Source organism: Montipora capricornis, chromosome 4, assembly GCF_036669925.1.
Source record: "Montipora capricornis isolate CH-2021 chromosome 4, ASM3666992v2, whole genome shotgun sequence".
In the NCBI taxonomy this organism is placed as follows: Eukaryota; Metazoa; Cnidaria; class Anthozoa; order Scleractinia; family Acroporidae; genus Montipora; species Montipora capricornis.
In genome coordinates this window covers 40,230,173-40,243,320 of record NC_090886.1, presented here as the reverse complement: position 1 = coordinate 40,243,320, position 13,148 = coordinate 40,230,173, and the positions used below count along the sequence as shown (strand labels likewise).

Below are 13,148 nucleotides of genomic sequence, written 5' to 3'. Positions count from 1 at the left end.
CACGATAGAGAACTATAGATCCATGTTTACACGAACCGCAAACGGTAAGAATCCAGCAGTTACCATCTGCCTTACAGCCCTTTGCGCAACAATGCGAAATTGTATTTTTTGTGAATGGGAAATATTTTTCTATGTTTCTGTTAGATGTTTTTAAGGATTAGAAGAAAAGGGAGCAAAATCAAAATTAAATTTTGCGGTTTGCGTTTGCTGTAAATAAATCCTGAGATAGAAAGCTTCTTGCGACTTAAAAAAAATGAGGCTTCATACGAACTTCACTAACTCTTTTGGAAAACGATGTTTTTCCTCGGCTATAAAATTAGGATAGATAGATATCCTTCTTTAACGTTAATTTTACAACATGGGCGTTTTTGAAATGTACTTTAATTTTGATTACACTGTGATGGTTGCACGAACTTGTAATAATTATTGTCAGTAGACCATGCAGGCCGTCAAGTTCATGTTGTAGACCTTCATTTGTTGCATTCATGATATTAGAGGCTTCCTTCATATGGCATGAAAAAGAACAATCATTTATTAGCAGCAAATGAAGCATGGGAGCGACTCTTTATTTGTAAGAAAACTTTCCCTCCATTTGTTGGAGAAATTATTGTTGACTTAGTTGTTACTTAATATCTATTTTCAACATTGTAATGGCAAGGTATTGAACGTGGATAAATATGTTTAAGTTAGTGAGTTTGTTCCATGAGCTAGAGCCCGGGTAATTTTTGATGTTTTTATGAATGTATGACTATGATTCACGAGCAATTTAATCTATCTAGTACAGCGACAGGGTAAAAATTGTTTTTTTTTTGTGTGTGTCACAATGGCCACCAACTTTTTGGAATTGGCTACCACTTTAAAATATTTAGGAGCCAAGTGGCTACCGGAAAAAAAAAAATTATGCCCTGTTTATAGCATTATAGAGGGTGTGTGTTTTTGGCGAAGGATTTGAAACTTCTCCATCCCCTAGGCTAAGCTAGTATGGTACTTAAGAGGCCGGTGTTAGATAATTCTGATATTTGAATTATGTACAAGCTAAAACAACAAAGAGGTGCTATCCAGGACCTTGCTTGTACATGTACGTTGTTTCAATACCAGCAGTCTTACTGTCAAATGCTGCACCCGCGATTTACTCAGACATTTTGATTTGATCCTCATTTTTTCGCAGCAAAGCAATTGTAGATGTTCCTTAACCTGAATCACTTACCGTATTTACCCGTGTATAAGTCGACCTTTTATGGCCTCAAAAGAAGCTCCAAAAATCGCCCTCGACTTATACACGGGTCAAAGATTTTGAGCCAAGTTCCAGCTAAGTAATTTATTCAAAATTAACATAATAATGTTGTGTTGGGCATAACAAACGCAATGGACAAAAGCCGACGTACATTGTAAAAGACTTCAAAATGAATGACAAAAGACTTCAAAACGAATGTAAGCGATTCCAGTTGAAATAAAAAAGGATTTGTCCAACTCTAAATGTTGAAGATACTCACAAGCACAATTATGAAATAGACACTGGAAATTTTCGTTTTCCAAAGGCGGAAAGCTCTATAAGGCATTTCTGTTTCTTCGAATAAAACACGATCGTTCAACGGCTTAGTAACCTGGCGCAATACCTCGTGTTTGCGTGCAAGCATCGTCACTCGTGTTTGCGTGAAAATGCTGGTTGGTAATGATTGTTTTTTATTCTTTATACAAACCTGGCATATTTAAATGCTTTTGCAAACTTCGTATTGTTTGGTTTATGAGTTTTGTTTTGTTTGCCATTTGAGACATTGTAAGTCAAGGACCAATTAAACCTTGCACATTTTCGCGTCGTTCGCAAGTTATTTTCAAAGATTGACTCCTGCTTCTGTGATGTTGCATTGTGCTTATCCTCTAAAGCCCTTTATCCTTGAACAACGAAACAGGTGAGTTTGAGGTTTACATGTTCGATTTTCAGAGAACTTTTTCGAAACTCAAGGACAAAACGCCCGCATATACAACAGCTGCTGAACAACAAAACTATTAAGCGCTTGAGGCCCTGATTTTTTTGTGTATCCACATTTCCAGAAATCGAAGAATACAAGATTAGTGTCCCATGAACATTTGACAAAGAAATTAAGAAATTGCGTTTTTTGCCATCAAAAATGGGGGGTCGACTTATACATGGGATCGACCTATACACGGGTAAATACGGTATTTATTTATTCACTTTTTTCCAGAAAATAAACTCACCAAGTTGGTGACTAAAGGAGAACTTTTAGTCACCAAGGTGGAAGTTCTAGTTGCATTGGCGACCGTATTGGTCACAATTTCGAGCCCTGATATTGCTAGAGCATTGTCCTCGAAATGTGTGATCATTTTGTTTTTTTGTAGACCACCACCATTTCTTTGGCTTCAATAAGATGTTTTTTATGATTGGTAAAGATTTGTCACATCTATTTTCATGAGTACTTTGACTAACCTGTGCACATAACTTCACTATTTTATTTTTTTACCTCTCCTTTTGTTGATGCACTTAACTTTGAAATAGGAAATAATAGTTTTTTTTTCAATAAATTATTTTTTAATTTAACCTTAAACATGCTAACCCTTGACCTTTAACCACCTGCAGATGGGTCTTTATTGCCCAGATGTGATACTGCGACCAGTTCTGGTCCAACTTCATTAACCCCACCAGCGTCACCTCTTGATTCCAACAATGCAGATGTTGTTACAGGTACTGCAACCCTACCGCAGACGCCAAAGGTCATGTCATCTGCTGTAAATGACAAGAAGACGCTGACACACTCTCTTGTACAAGAGGTTTGGCAAGAGATCACCAAACCAGCAACAAAGTACGTTTAATGATAAAGTTTTAAGAAGTAATTTTAGAATACATCTATATGAATGGACATCAGATAAAAGTTAGAAAGATCTTGACAGTTTCACGTAGATGTTGTAGTTAAAATTTTTCTTTGGTTAGAAAATTTTCAGACTAGTTTGTTTTTTATTTTCTTATGTCTTATAGACATTATCATAATCTGGAAAAAAAAAAAAATTAACGACAATATAATCCAGGCTTGAATGTGATTCAAACCATGACTGTGTGATTAGGATGCACTGCAGTGAATGTTACTCTGATAATCTTTCTAACTTTCATTTAAAAATAATGTCTTTAGAGTGTGCCTTTCTTTATTCAAATCCTGGTCAATTGTATGGTGTCAAAATTTTGGCAAACCTTTGAATCCGTAGTTCCCATTGAGCCATCAGGCACCCTAGAATGCCCCCACTTTATGAGTAAAATTATTATTGTCTGGTGTTAGACAGAGTAATCAAATATATGTTACATATATGTACATGTCCCTGTAGTGAGTCTCACTCCCACAGGTCAGTGGGAACAAGAACTAGGCCCAGACGTACATACGTACATACACGTACATACATGTAGTATGTACATAGTATGTACATACGTACATACACGTAGAGCACCAAATCATATTTGACATTCCAAATGAAAGTGAAAGTGTGATAATAATTACAGGCATGCAGTTGTAGGAATATCTTTGCTTCAATTTTTTTGTTCTTGAAAACTTGAAGTTGAAACATACTGTACATGTATATAGATGATGTTATGTTTCTGAGGTCAAGCAGGCCTGTATCCTTTGTCTTTGATGAAAATTTGGGTATCAGAATTACAGATTACTCATGTACATACTGCTTTCTTACAAGAGAATGTTTAGTGTTTTTTTATGTTACATCTAGTAAAAGTACCTCACAGAATTCCATGTCAAGACTGCCTACTTCATTTATCAAGACTGAAAATTCAAGTGAGGTGACGTCAGTTGGGCAGTGGGACTTTGAAGATCCTTTCAAGCGCACTTCTTGTTCTTGTACATCAAGTAGTAACATAAGCAGGTAATAAAGGAGCTGGATCTGAAAGGTTATAGCAGCAAACAAATTAATGCTGTACTTTAAAGTGGACTCTTGTGAAGTATGTTTGGAAAAAATAGTGGTTTGTTAATATTGGAAGTTTGCATGTTCAGATACTTGTTGAAGGGGACCAAACAGTGCAAGAACTTGTCTATTTGTACACGGGTTTTCAAGAGCACTCTTATTCATATTCCTGAAATCCTAGAATTTGAGGAGGTGGGTATAAAACACAGTTCACATTCCACAGGTCAAGACAAGAAATCCCTGCTCCAGTAATGAAGCCAAACGTTTCCTCTAGACCTGAAAAAAGCAGTAGAATGATTAGGGCCAGCAGACACTTTTGGTATTGTTTATTTGTCTGTAGCACAGTGACATGTACACTTATATGTAACGGCCTGTGTTGTAGACCCTCTGAATTTTAGGACACCAAAAATGTGTGAACCCTGATTGTTACCGACAGTAGACCTATAACCTTTAGTAGTTAAGTTCCCCATGCATGGGATGCATCCATTAAGACAAAGAGTCTTGAGTACAATACTATTATAACTCCATTTCATTTGCTTGGTTTACCCCTTTCTTAGACCCAAGGCACCAACACAAGTCCGGCCATCATTTGGCATAACAAGACCAATTCCATCTCCAAGTTATCCCACACCATCACCACAGCAACAACAACAGCAACAACAACAACAACAACAACAAACATCACAGCAAACGCAAAGCAGTGCAAAGTTAAAGAGAGAGAAGAAAAAGCCTTTAGTGCCGTTTCATCATCGGCTTAGTGTGGACAAAGACAGGCCAGAGGCTGTCAAAAGCCATGTAGGTGCCATGACGAAGGGATTATCAACGGCAAATTCAGTGACAAGTATCACTCAAAAGCGACACCCTGATGTTGCTCTTGGTCACAATACAAGGAAATACTCATTTCAAGGTACAGCAATGCCTTTTGAGAGTATTTCTTCAGCTCCTTGTCACAAAATTCACATGACAAATATTAAGTCAGAGGCGAAAGTGCCACAACCATCTGCCTCACTTCTGAAAGTTGAATGCTTGGGAACTCGGTCTCGATGCAGTGCCAGTGGACAAGAACATGTTTCAGTTAAAACTGAGGAATCTTGTACAGTGGATTTTTTAGGCAAAAAAGACTGTGATAAAGGGGATGAGCTGGAACGCTGTTGTTACCACTTACCAGAAGAGAGTGCTTTTGGTGTACCGGTGCTCCCCTCAGACCCTTTAGACTGCAGGACAGTCAGTGATCTTGCAACACCAACAGATGTTTTGTTACCTTCGCCATTAGAGCCACCACTTTCAGTTTGGGAATGGTAAGTTATTCCTGAAGTGTGTACTCTTTTACCCTTTAAAGGGCATGTGTCGCAAAATTATGCCAAAAATCCAGTGACTCAGAAGTGGCAACCAAATCAAGTAAAAACATAAAAATCACTTCATGTACTTAAAACATGAATAAAAAATCAAATACAAAAGGAAGCAGGGATGGGCAAAATTCAAGAAGGTTAAAGTGGATTGAAATTGGGGTTTTTGAAAACATTAACTGTTCAGCCTAACAGTTTTTCAAAGTTTATCTCTTTTTGTTTGAAGTTACTACCGAAATCACTTAACTGTTTGCACCCCGAAAGAAACGATAGATCGCTTTTGAATTGTCAAATGACAATTTGAAATGTCCTGCAGTCGATGCTCTACAAGGACCGACAAGAACAAACGAGAAGAGATATCAAATGTTTTCATTTAATTTATTTGCAACATTGCTGTATTTGAAATCGTCTTGATTACTAAATAAAAATACCGTAGTCATTCGGTTATAAGGCGCACTCGGTTATAAGACGCACCCCAAACTTAGCGATCAGAATCCAACGCCATTTCAGAGTTGATTATACGCTTCGCTTGATTCGCAATTGCGAAATTCCTGCCAAAATTTCCATGTGGATTGGATTGCATAACACAGGGAAAAAATCTGCTGAAGTCTGGAAAAAACTGGTTAACTGGATAAAAACAAGTTAAGGCCTGGCAGCAAAGCTTGTTTATCACTATTTGCTCTCAGGGAACATTTTGAAACGTGGTGGCGGATCTGCGAGGGGAAAGCTATCGAAGTGGCACTTTGGTTCTTTTGCACTCTAAATTCACTTTGTCAACCTCTGAAAGTCAAGAAGTGTCTCAGACTCACAAAAAGGTCTCCTTCTTTCACAATTTGACTTGGTTCTTTCTGAGCTTTGGCATGTAATTTGTACATGAGATGAGCATTCTGTTTTTCTTTGGGTTTTGTAATGTGAACTTGGACAAGCAAGATACAGAGGACATTTTACGAAGCCATGCTTCGGTCCTAATGCAAATTGTAATGGCGGACAGTTTGTTCCAGCCTGAGAAAAAATGCTCTGGCTTCTCGTGTGCTGAGAAATTTTGCGTTGAAACTTTTGCCAAAGCAACTACCACAAATGAGCATTCTCAAAGCACATTCTCTTCTACCTAACCACCTACCACCTGTGGGTTACAGCCGCAACTTTTAAAAACAGCAGATTTTAGGAGCGTGATGCTCAAGGCCGTTGTGCTTTTCGCCCTCTCTTGTAGGTGAGAAATTAACCACATTTTTTTAATTTGCTGGTTACAACATTGTGTATGTGAAATGTTGTTGATTACATTGTGATGAATGAAGTACAAGCCTTCTGAAGAACATTGTTGTGCTTGTCTTTCTAGTTTGCGTGTTACGCATGATGCGCCATTTTTTGTCCCCAAAGTGAACAACCGAATCCGTTTATTCTAAAGTTAAGCGACCGATTCCACTAATCTATACAGTAAATGTTACCTAATGTGTAACAATTATATCTGCAAAATGTGAGTGGCTAGCACTTTTTACGAGCGGAGATATGACGTGAAGTGTATGTTCAAGATACTGGTTTTCCCAATGTACATCATGATTGTGCTACTCATCTGAAAGATCTCCCCCTCTGCTCAACCATCATTGACCTCATATAATTTCCAAACAGTGGAATCATCTCAAGCTGTGGCAGGTTTGTTTATTTTCCCATGGACTCGTACACATCAAGAAGGACACGTTGCAAATCGGGGTGCTTAAAATGGTCATGTGAACAAGTTGAAAATTCAAATGTGATCGATCCTGTTTTTTTCAGGGTGCACACAGTTTACTGATTTTAGTAGTAAATTATGTATGTTTTTTTGGGCACGAAAGGTTGAAGTGTGTTGTTTGTAAGTAATTTCTGGCTTAACCTTAAGTTGCTTATTGACAAAGGATGAGTAATGTGTAAAACTACACAAAAAGAACAGCACTGCTGTGACACTGCCCCTAAAATTGCATTAGCTTATAAATAGATAAATAAATAAATAAATATCTTTATCCTATGGCCCGTACAGCCCCATACATGTTTTCATTTTAAAACTATCGGGAAAACACCCGTATGAAGGCCGTACACATTCACGCCAGCTGGGCCAGAAAAAACCGCACGGCCCTGATAGGAGCACATATTTGTACTGCTTTGTGCAATGCAATTTTAGAGGATTTTGTCGCTTTTTAACATCCAACTTATTTACAGCCAGAAAAGCAAATGCAAACAACATATTACATGTAGATAAATTTTCTGTGCAAGTTTTTGTTACTTGTTTTGTCCAAACTTCCTATTCTGAGTACTCATGAATTGTGTGACAAGCTCATAATTTATGATAAAATGCTTATTGACCGAGTTTAGGTCGGGCCGGACAGGAAAATATTTGGCCCTCCGTCATGGAGCACAGAGCGAGTGGAGTGAGGTCCGTGCACCATGACCTGGAGCCAAATATTTTCTCGTCCGGCCCTCCCACTCAGTCAGTTCAGTTTCACAGTTTAACTTGGGACAGCGTATAGTAATATCACCATATAGGGTAGATACTTAGCACTTCACATTACACTCTAATCAGTTAAGTCTGTTCAAATATAAGTGCTACACGGCCAACGTTTGCAAAAATGTAATCCTTACTTGTACTTGTACATGTTAATAGGCCTTTTGCAACTAACGATCACATTATTCTCCCACTGGGACATTAAAACAAAGAGATCTGAACCAGTCAACCTTGACTTGCCTTTGTTTTAATGTCCCAGTGGGGGAATAATAATGAGCTTGCCCTCCAGCATGGTGGATTTTGTACCATGTGATCGTTAGTTGCAAAAGGCCTATTGCCGTGACTTTAAGATCTTCAGTTCCCACGGCCTGCTCCCGTCTGACCTTGTAGCTCAGTCGGTAGAGCAGCGGTGATCTAACCCGAAGGTCGTGGTTCAATTCCCACCCTGGTCAGAGTTTTTCTCTGTCTTTGTGTGGGCCCATTTCCATCAGTAGGGCTAACGCTCACATGGTTCATATGGGGTAGATACTTAGCATGATTTTAACAAGCACTTTACATCAGTGATTTTACCGATTTTCTGTTAGTAAGTGACAGTACTTTTAGGACTTATTGGGTGTTTTCATTGGCTCCCTCTAGTGGCAAAAGACCCTCTACTGATGCTGCGTTTGAAAATGTGTTTTCACCTGCCAAGAGAAGGCGAGAATCTTCAACAGGAAGGTCAAGGTCAGATAGCTCTGGAGGGGGGCGGCCCAAGGGGCGAAGAAACAGTTCTCAGCCATCTCCTGCTACCACACCCCTTTCAGATCCATTTACTCCACAGCCTGATGAACAGGAAATTGAAAAGATTCAACCACCAATAGAATCGCCAACACAGGGACGGGTCACTAATAGCAAACTTCACCGTAGAGGCAGCAATGCCACCGCTGAAAGTCCATCGCATGTGCAAACCCAAGATCCTAGTAGTAAACAGCCTGCACGAGTCAAAAACCGCCGCCCAAGTTCTCGCAAAAAGCAGCAAGAAGCTAATGGGACATTAAGGACATTAAGTAAAGGGTCAGGAGAAATAAAGTCACAACATTGTAAGACAGACAAAGGATTGTATCCAAGTTTTTCTTCGTCAGATGATGAGCATGAACCAACTCCTTGGTCATCAAATCTTATGACAGAGCAGGACCTTGCTGTTACTGTTAATGATCTCGATAAGTTGTTTGATAGTGATGAGGAAGAGGATGAGTTGGGGCAGGGAAAGTCCATGAAAATGGATTTTGTGTCTCATGTTAATACATTTGATTCTATCACAAACATTAATACTCATCACACCATTACAAATCCTGGTGTGGTAGCGCAACAAGATTTGGCTCGGATGTTTCCTACACCTCCATCCTTAGAGCCAGTGTCACACTCTCCACCGTGTTCTGTTGGTACTGACTACATCAGCCCTGGAAGTGTCAAGACTGCAGTTCACAATGCATTGCTTTCCCCAGAATCACATCATTTAATGAGCTACAGTGCAATGGACATTGAACAGGACAAACAACTTAGTCCAGTGGTTAGTGCTTTTTTATTGTTTCAATTCATGTAGGTCTCAATTTTAAAAAAAATCCATGTACTGGCAAAAGTGTAGTATTCATAATTGTGGGTTTTTGTGCTGTATTGTGTTGACAGCTGTTTAACAAAACAATATATGAGCCCACATCTGTCTAAAGCTGTGTTTTAGCAAAAGTAGCAGCAACTGCTAACCCTTTTATTTTGTAAGAGCAAACTATAAGGTAAAAACTAGTTGTAAATTAATTTTGTGACTCCAGTTATTTTTAGTTGCAAATGGAAAAAATTCAGTTGCAGATGTGACTGTATTGGTCGTAATTTTGAACCCTGTCGTATTACATCACAATGATGTTATTATTGTGCATTATTTGCCGTCAGTCAATCTACCCATCAGGCAGTCGACCAGTCGTGTCGCATTAAATTCAAGACTTCACACTAAAACAAAATCTGAAACCTTAGTTTTGATACCAGTGTGCCATGAAAATTAACTGATTCAGCCTGTTGAATAACAACTTAGTGAAGTCCTATAAAATTTGTCAAGATAGATGAATATGATCACATCACAATAATACGTGTAGTATAGTCAAAGAAATTGCCTAATGCCTCATTATTGAAAGAGATTATCCCCCCCCCCCCCAAAAAAAAAAAAAAAAAATATATATATATATTGTTAATGGCGCCTACATGTACCTTTTCTTACGCTAGGAACTTGGACCTGTGTTTGAAGTGCCTCACTATCAAGACTTCCCAGTGTCCTATTCATTTGAAGCAGTGGAATGGTTGCCTAGCTCTAAGGCCTTTTCTTCTGTAATGCAGTACTTGCCATCCTGGCAGGTAGGTATATCAAACTTCAGCTGATAAAAACAAAAGCAGAGTGTAGAGTGCATTCTGTCAGGCTTGCATTTTGATCGTGTGTTGTGTGGTTGCAATTTGATTGCATGGTGTATGGTTCTATTTGGATTGCTTGTCATGTGGTGGCAACATTATTGGATTGCAAAGTGTGACCAGTTGCATTTGGATTGCATGTTGTGTGGCTATAAATTATTTTGACTACTCCTTGCGTGGTTGCTTTAGGCGTGAATACTAGTTGATGGGTGAGTGGAATTAGGGAAGTGAGTTGTTAAAGAATTTCATAAATTACTGTATATTGATCTCTCTTATTTTGCTTTTCATGCAGCCAGCATCACAGAAATCCTGGAACCTATCAATAGCTAGTCTAGAAAGGTTGGTAACATTTTTTAATTTCATCTGTAGTACTCATGTCACAGTACTTTGAATAATGGGTCCATCGCTGCAAGGTCTTTGAGATGTTTTTTACCTTGGTCTTCTCGTTCTTACAATGTAATTTACTCGTTTTGGGATTGTGTCCTCTACCTAAACATTACTAGTCTATACTATGGCCATTCTGCTGTGAGTGTTTGTCTGGCATTAGAGTAAAATCTGTTAAGTTTCACTCCCAGGAGTCAGTAGGGAGTTTTAGCAAAGACGACGGCTACAGCAACGAAAACGTCAGTCCAAAATATAACTTAGCGCTATCGCAAGTATTTCACGATTAATCCGTCTTGTTCACATTGTACAATACAGGCGAACTATCCTGTAACTGAATGGGTATGAAGGGTTTTAAAGTCAAAACTGAAAATGACTTTTTCATTATTATATGCTCACGTTGTCGTCAAAACCTAAAATTTGTGATTTCACGTTGTTGTTTTGTGGAGTACGGCAAGGAAATGCACGGAAATTCGTGTTGCACGTGCAGCACGAGTATTTTTCCTTTTTCAACCAATAATATTCTTGCTTTGTGGCGTTGCCGTAGCCGTACCCGTCGTCTTTGCTAAAACTCCCTAGTGGTTGAAAGGAGGGGACATACATGTAGTTTTTGACTGGTTAACCCATTCACTCCTCTGGTGCCCCCAGGATGCCCCCATTTGACGAGTAAAATCGTCTGGCATTAGACAATAAAATCTGTGAGGCCTAACTCACAGGAGTCAATGAGTGAATGCAGTCTTCTTATGTCCACTGTATGGCAGTCGGAGTTGAATCATTAACAGCCTAGGGTAGACTGTCAAGAAGTCTTGGAAATGACACTGCATGACCAGGCTATTTGGCATTAATTCTTTTCGCTGAAGATAACGATTGAAGCACAGGTCTTTTTTCCCTCTATGTCCTGACTATGTACACTCACTGTATAATGTATGTCATGGCAATTGCTTTCCATCGGCATTACGTTTGAATGTACAAAGGTACTGTGGGGACCAAAGAATCTGATGGTGATTGGTAGGTTATTTTTTCATCATGCATTAATTGATTTTGGCATCCATGGATTCGGGCAAGTCTTGGCTTGGTGTCTGAAGTTTGATGAATTGACGGTTGAAGATGAGATTCCACATAATTATGCAAATTGCAGAATTAATTTACTGAATTAAAGGCAGATTATTTCGAACCTAAGAGTAAGGGGGGTCAGGCACTTAACTACAGAAAGACATTGGTTGCTTAAGGAAGCTTTTTAGTCAAATAGCCCTACAAAAAGGTTGCATGGATGGTTCTATGAAGTACCTTCTAATGGAAATCTGACATCTCTTTGATCAGAATGTGCATGTACAACTAGCTAATCCCAGGCCTCTGCTGTGCATTTCAGTGAAAAACAGGTAAAAGCTCCCAGGAAATGAAAGAAAGATGTGGTTTTTCACTGGATGGGAACTGTTGAGACCGTCATTGTAGCATGGAATTTCTATTTGGGCAAAAAATGGAACTAATATTTTGAAAAGTGTATCAAAGAAGGGCCTTATGACAATTGTTTGGAGAAATAATTTGTTTTAAAATCCGTCCTACAGATTTTGAGTTAGAATGTACGCACATTGGTACATTAAGAATTTGTTAAAAACACAGTTACATGTAAGTCTCTGAGTTTTTAGACATTTTCTGTTTTGATCGTGATTTACCAAACATGGTTGTGAGTCAAACCATACAAAGGAATGTTAAATAGAACACATGGCAAAAAAGGATAACTGTAGAGTTAAAGCGACTTGAGATATGACTATTTGAAGGGGTCCATAGCAACAATTTGGTAGTTTAAGAGGTCCCCCTCACCCCCCAAATCAAATTCATTTTGATGATAGCATCAGTCAGTTACTCTGCTCAAACCAACTGCCAACTTCAAATTTTATAGGAACCTGTGCATGGTAGTAACATAATGGTTGTGGTACGTTGTTTTTCGCAAATGTTTTTCTTTGTGTTATTACAGGTCCAAGAGAGAAGTCTTGACTACTTTCATTGTTCTTTCTTTCAGTGTCCCAGATGCCCTCAGCTGTGACCTTGGTGCACCCACCCCATCACCAGCAGTAGGTTACGGTTACCCTCATCCAGCTGGCTTAAGCAACGATGTTAAACATTTGACATCAGTGGCTATGTCTCCGGCTTCACCGGCATCATCAGTGTCATCATTCTCGTTGCCGGTGCAATTTCCCAAACCTTTTCCGGGAAGCAACTTTGTTGCAAAACCTTTGTTTCCGACACCTCTTCCAGAAGTCAGTTCGTTATCTAAGGTTTTGATACTATCAGATTCCAACATGAACTACTTTAGTGACAAGGGTTATGACAATGTAAGTCTGTGTTTGTGTTCACAACCCCTGGAAAGTGTTCAAACGAAAGGAGCTGCAGTAAAAAGCAGAGAACTTGATAGATGTGTGTGTGGATTTGGCCCACTGGAAGGGATGAAGTTTTCTGTGGGTACAGGGCTTTTTCCAGATGATGTTTATGCAACCTCGGATGAAAGTGCAAAACCATTTGTCAAAAAGGAAGCAGGCGTCAAATCTGTGGTGGACATAAAGAAGGAAACAACAACGTCGATTGCTGTGAACAGAAGGAGA

The 13,148-nt window shown here is 39.0% G+C and overlaps 1 protein-coding gene across 2 annotated transcripts in view; it reads left to right on the top strand.

Moving 5' to 3' along the window:
• LOC138046922 (mediator of RNA polymerase II transcription subunit 13-like) overlaps positions 1-13,148 on the top strand; it is a 49,341-nt gene that overhangs the window by 20,962 nt on the left and 15,231 nt on the right. Inside the window, exons 7-13 of one of the 2 annotated variants that reach the window (XM_068893548.1) lie at positions 2,597-2,819; positions 3,727-3,879; positions 4,476-5,216; positions 8,374-9,286; positions 9,988-10,116; positions 10,460-10,506; positions 12,569-13,148. The exon at positions 12,569-13,148 is cut by the window's right edge and continues 175 nt beyond it. In XM_068893548.1, the coding sequence (XP_068749649.1) occupies positions 2,597-2,819; positions 3,727-3,879; positions 4,476-5,216; positions 8,374-9,286; positions 9,988-10,116; positions 10,460-10,506; positions 12,569-13,148 (2,786 nt within the window). The remainder of the gene's footprint in view (positions 1-2,596; positions 2,820-3,726; positions 3,880-4,475; positions 5,217-8,373; positions 9,287-9,987; positions 10,117-10,459; positions 10,507-12,568) is intronic. The other variant, XM_068893549.1, reaches the window with a different exon arrangement.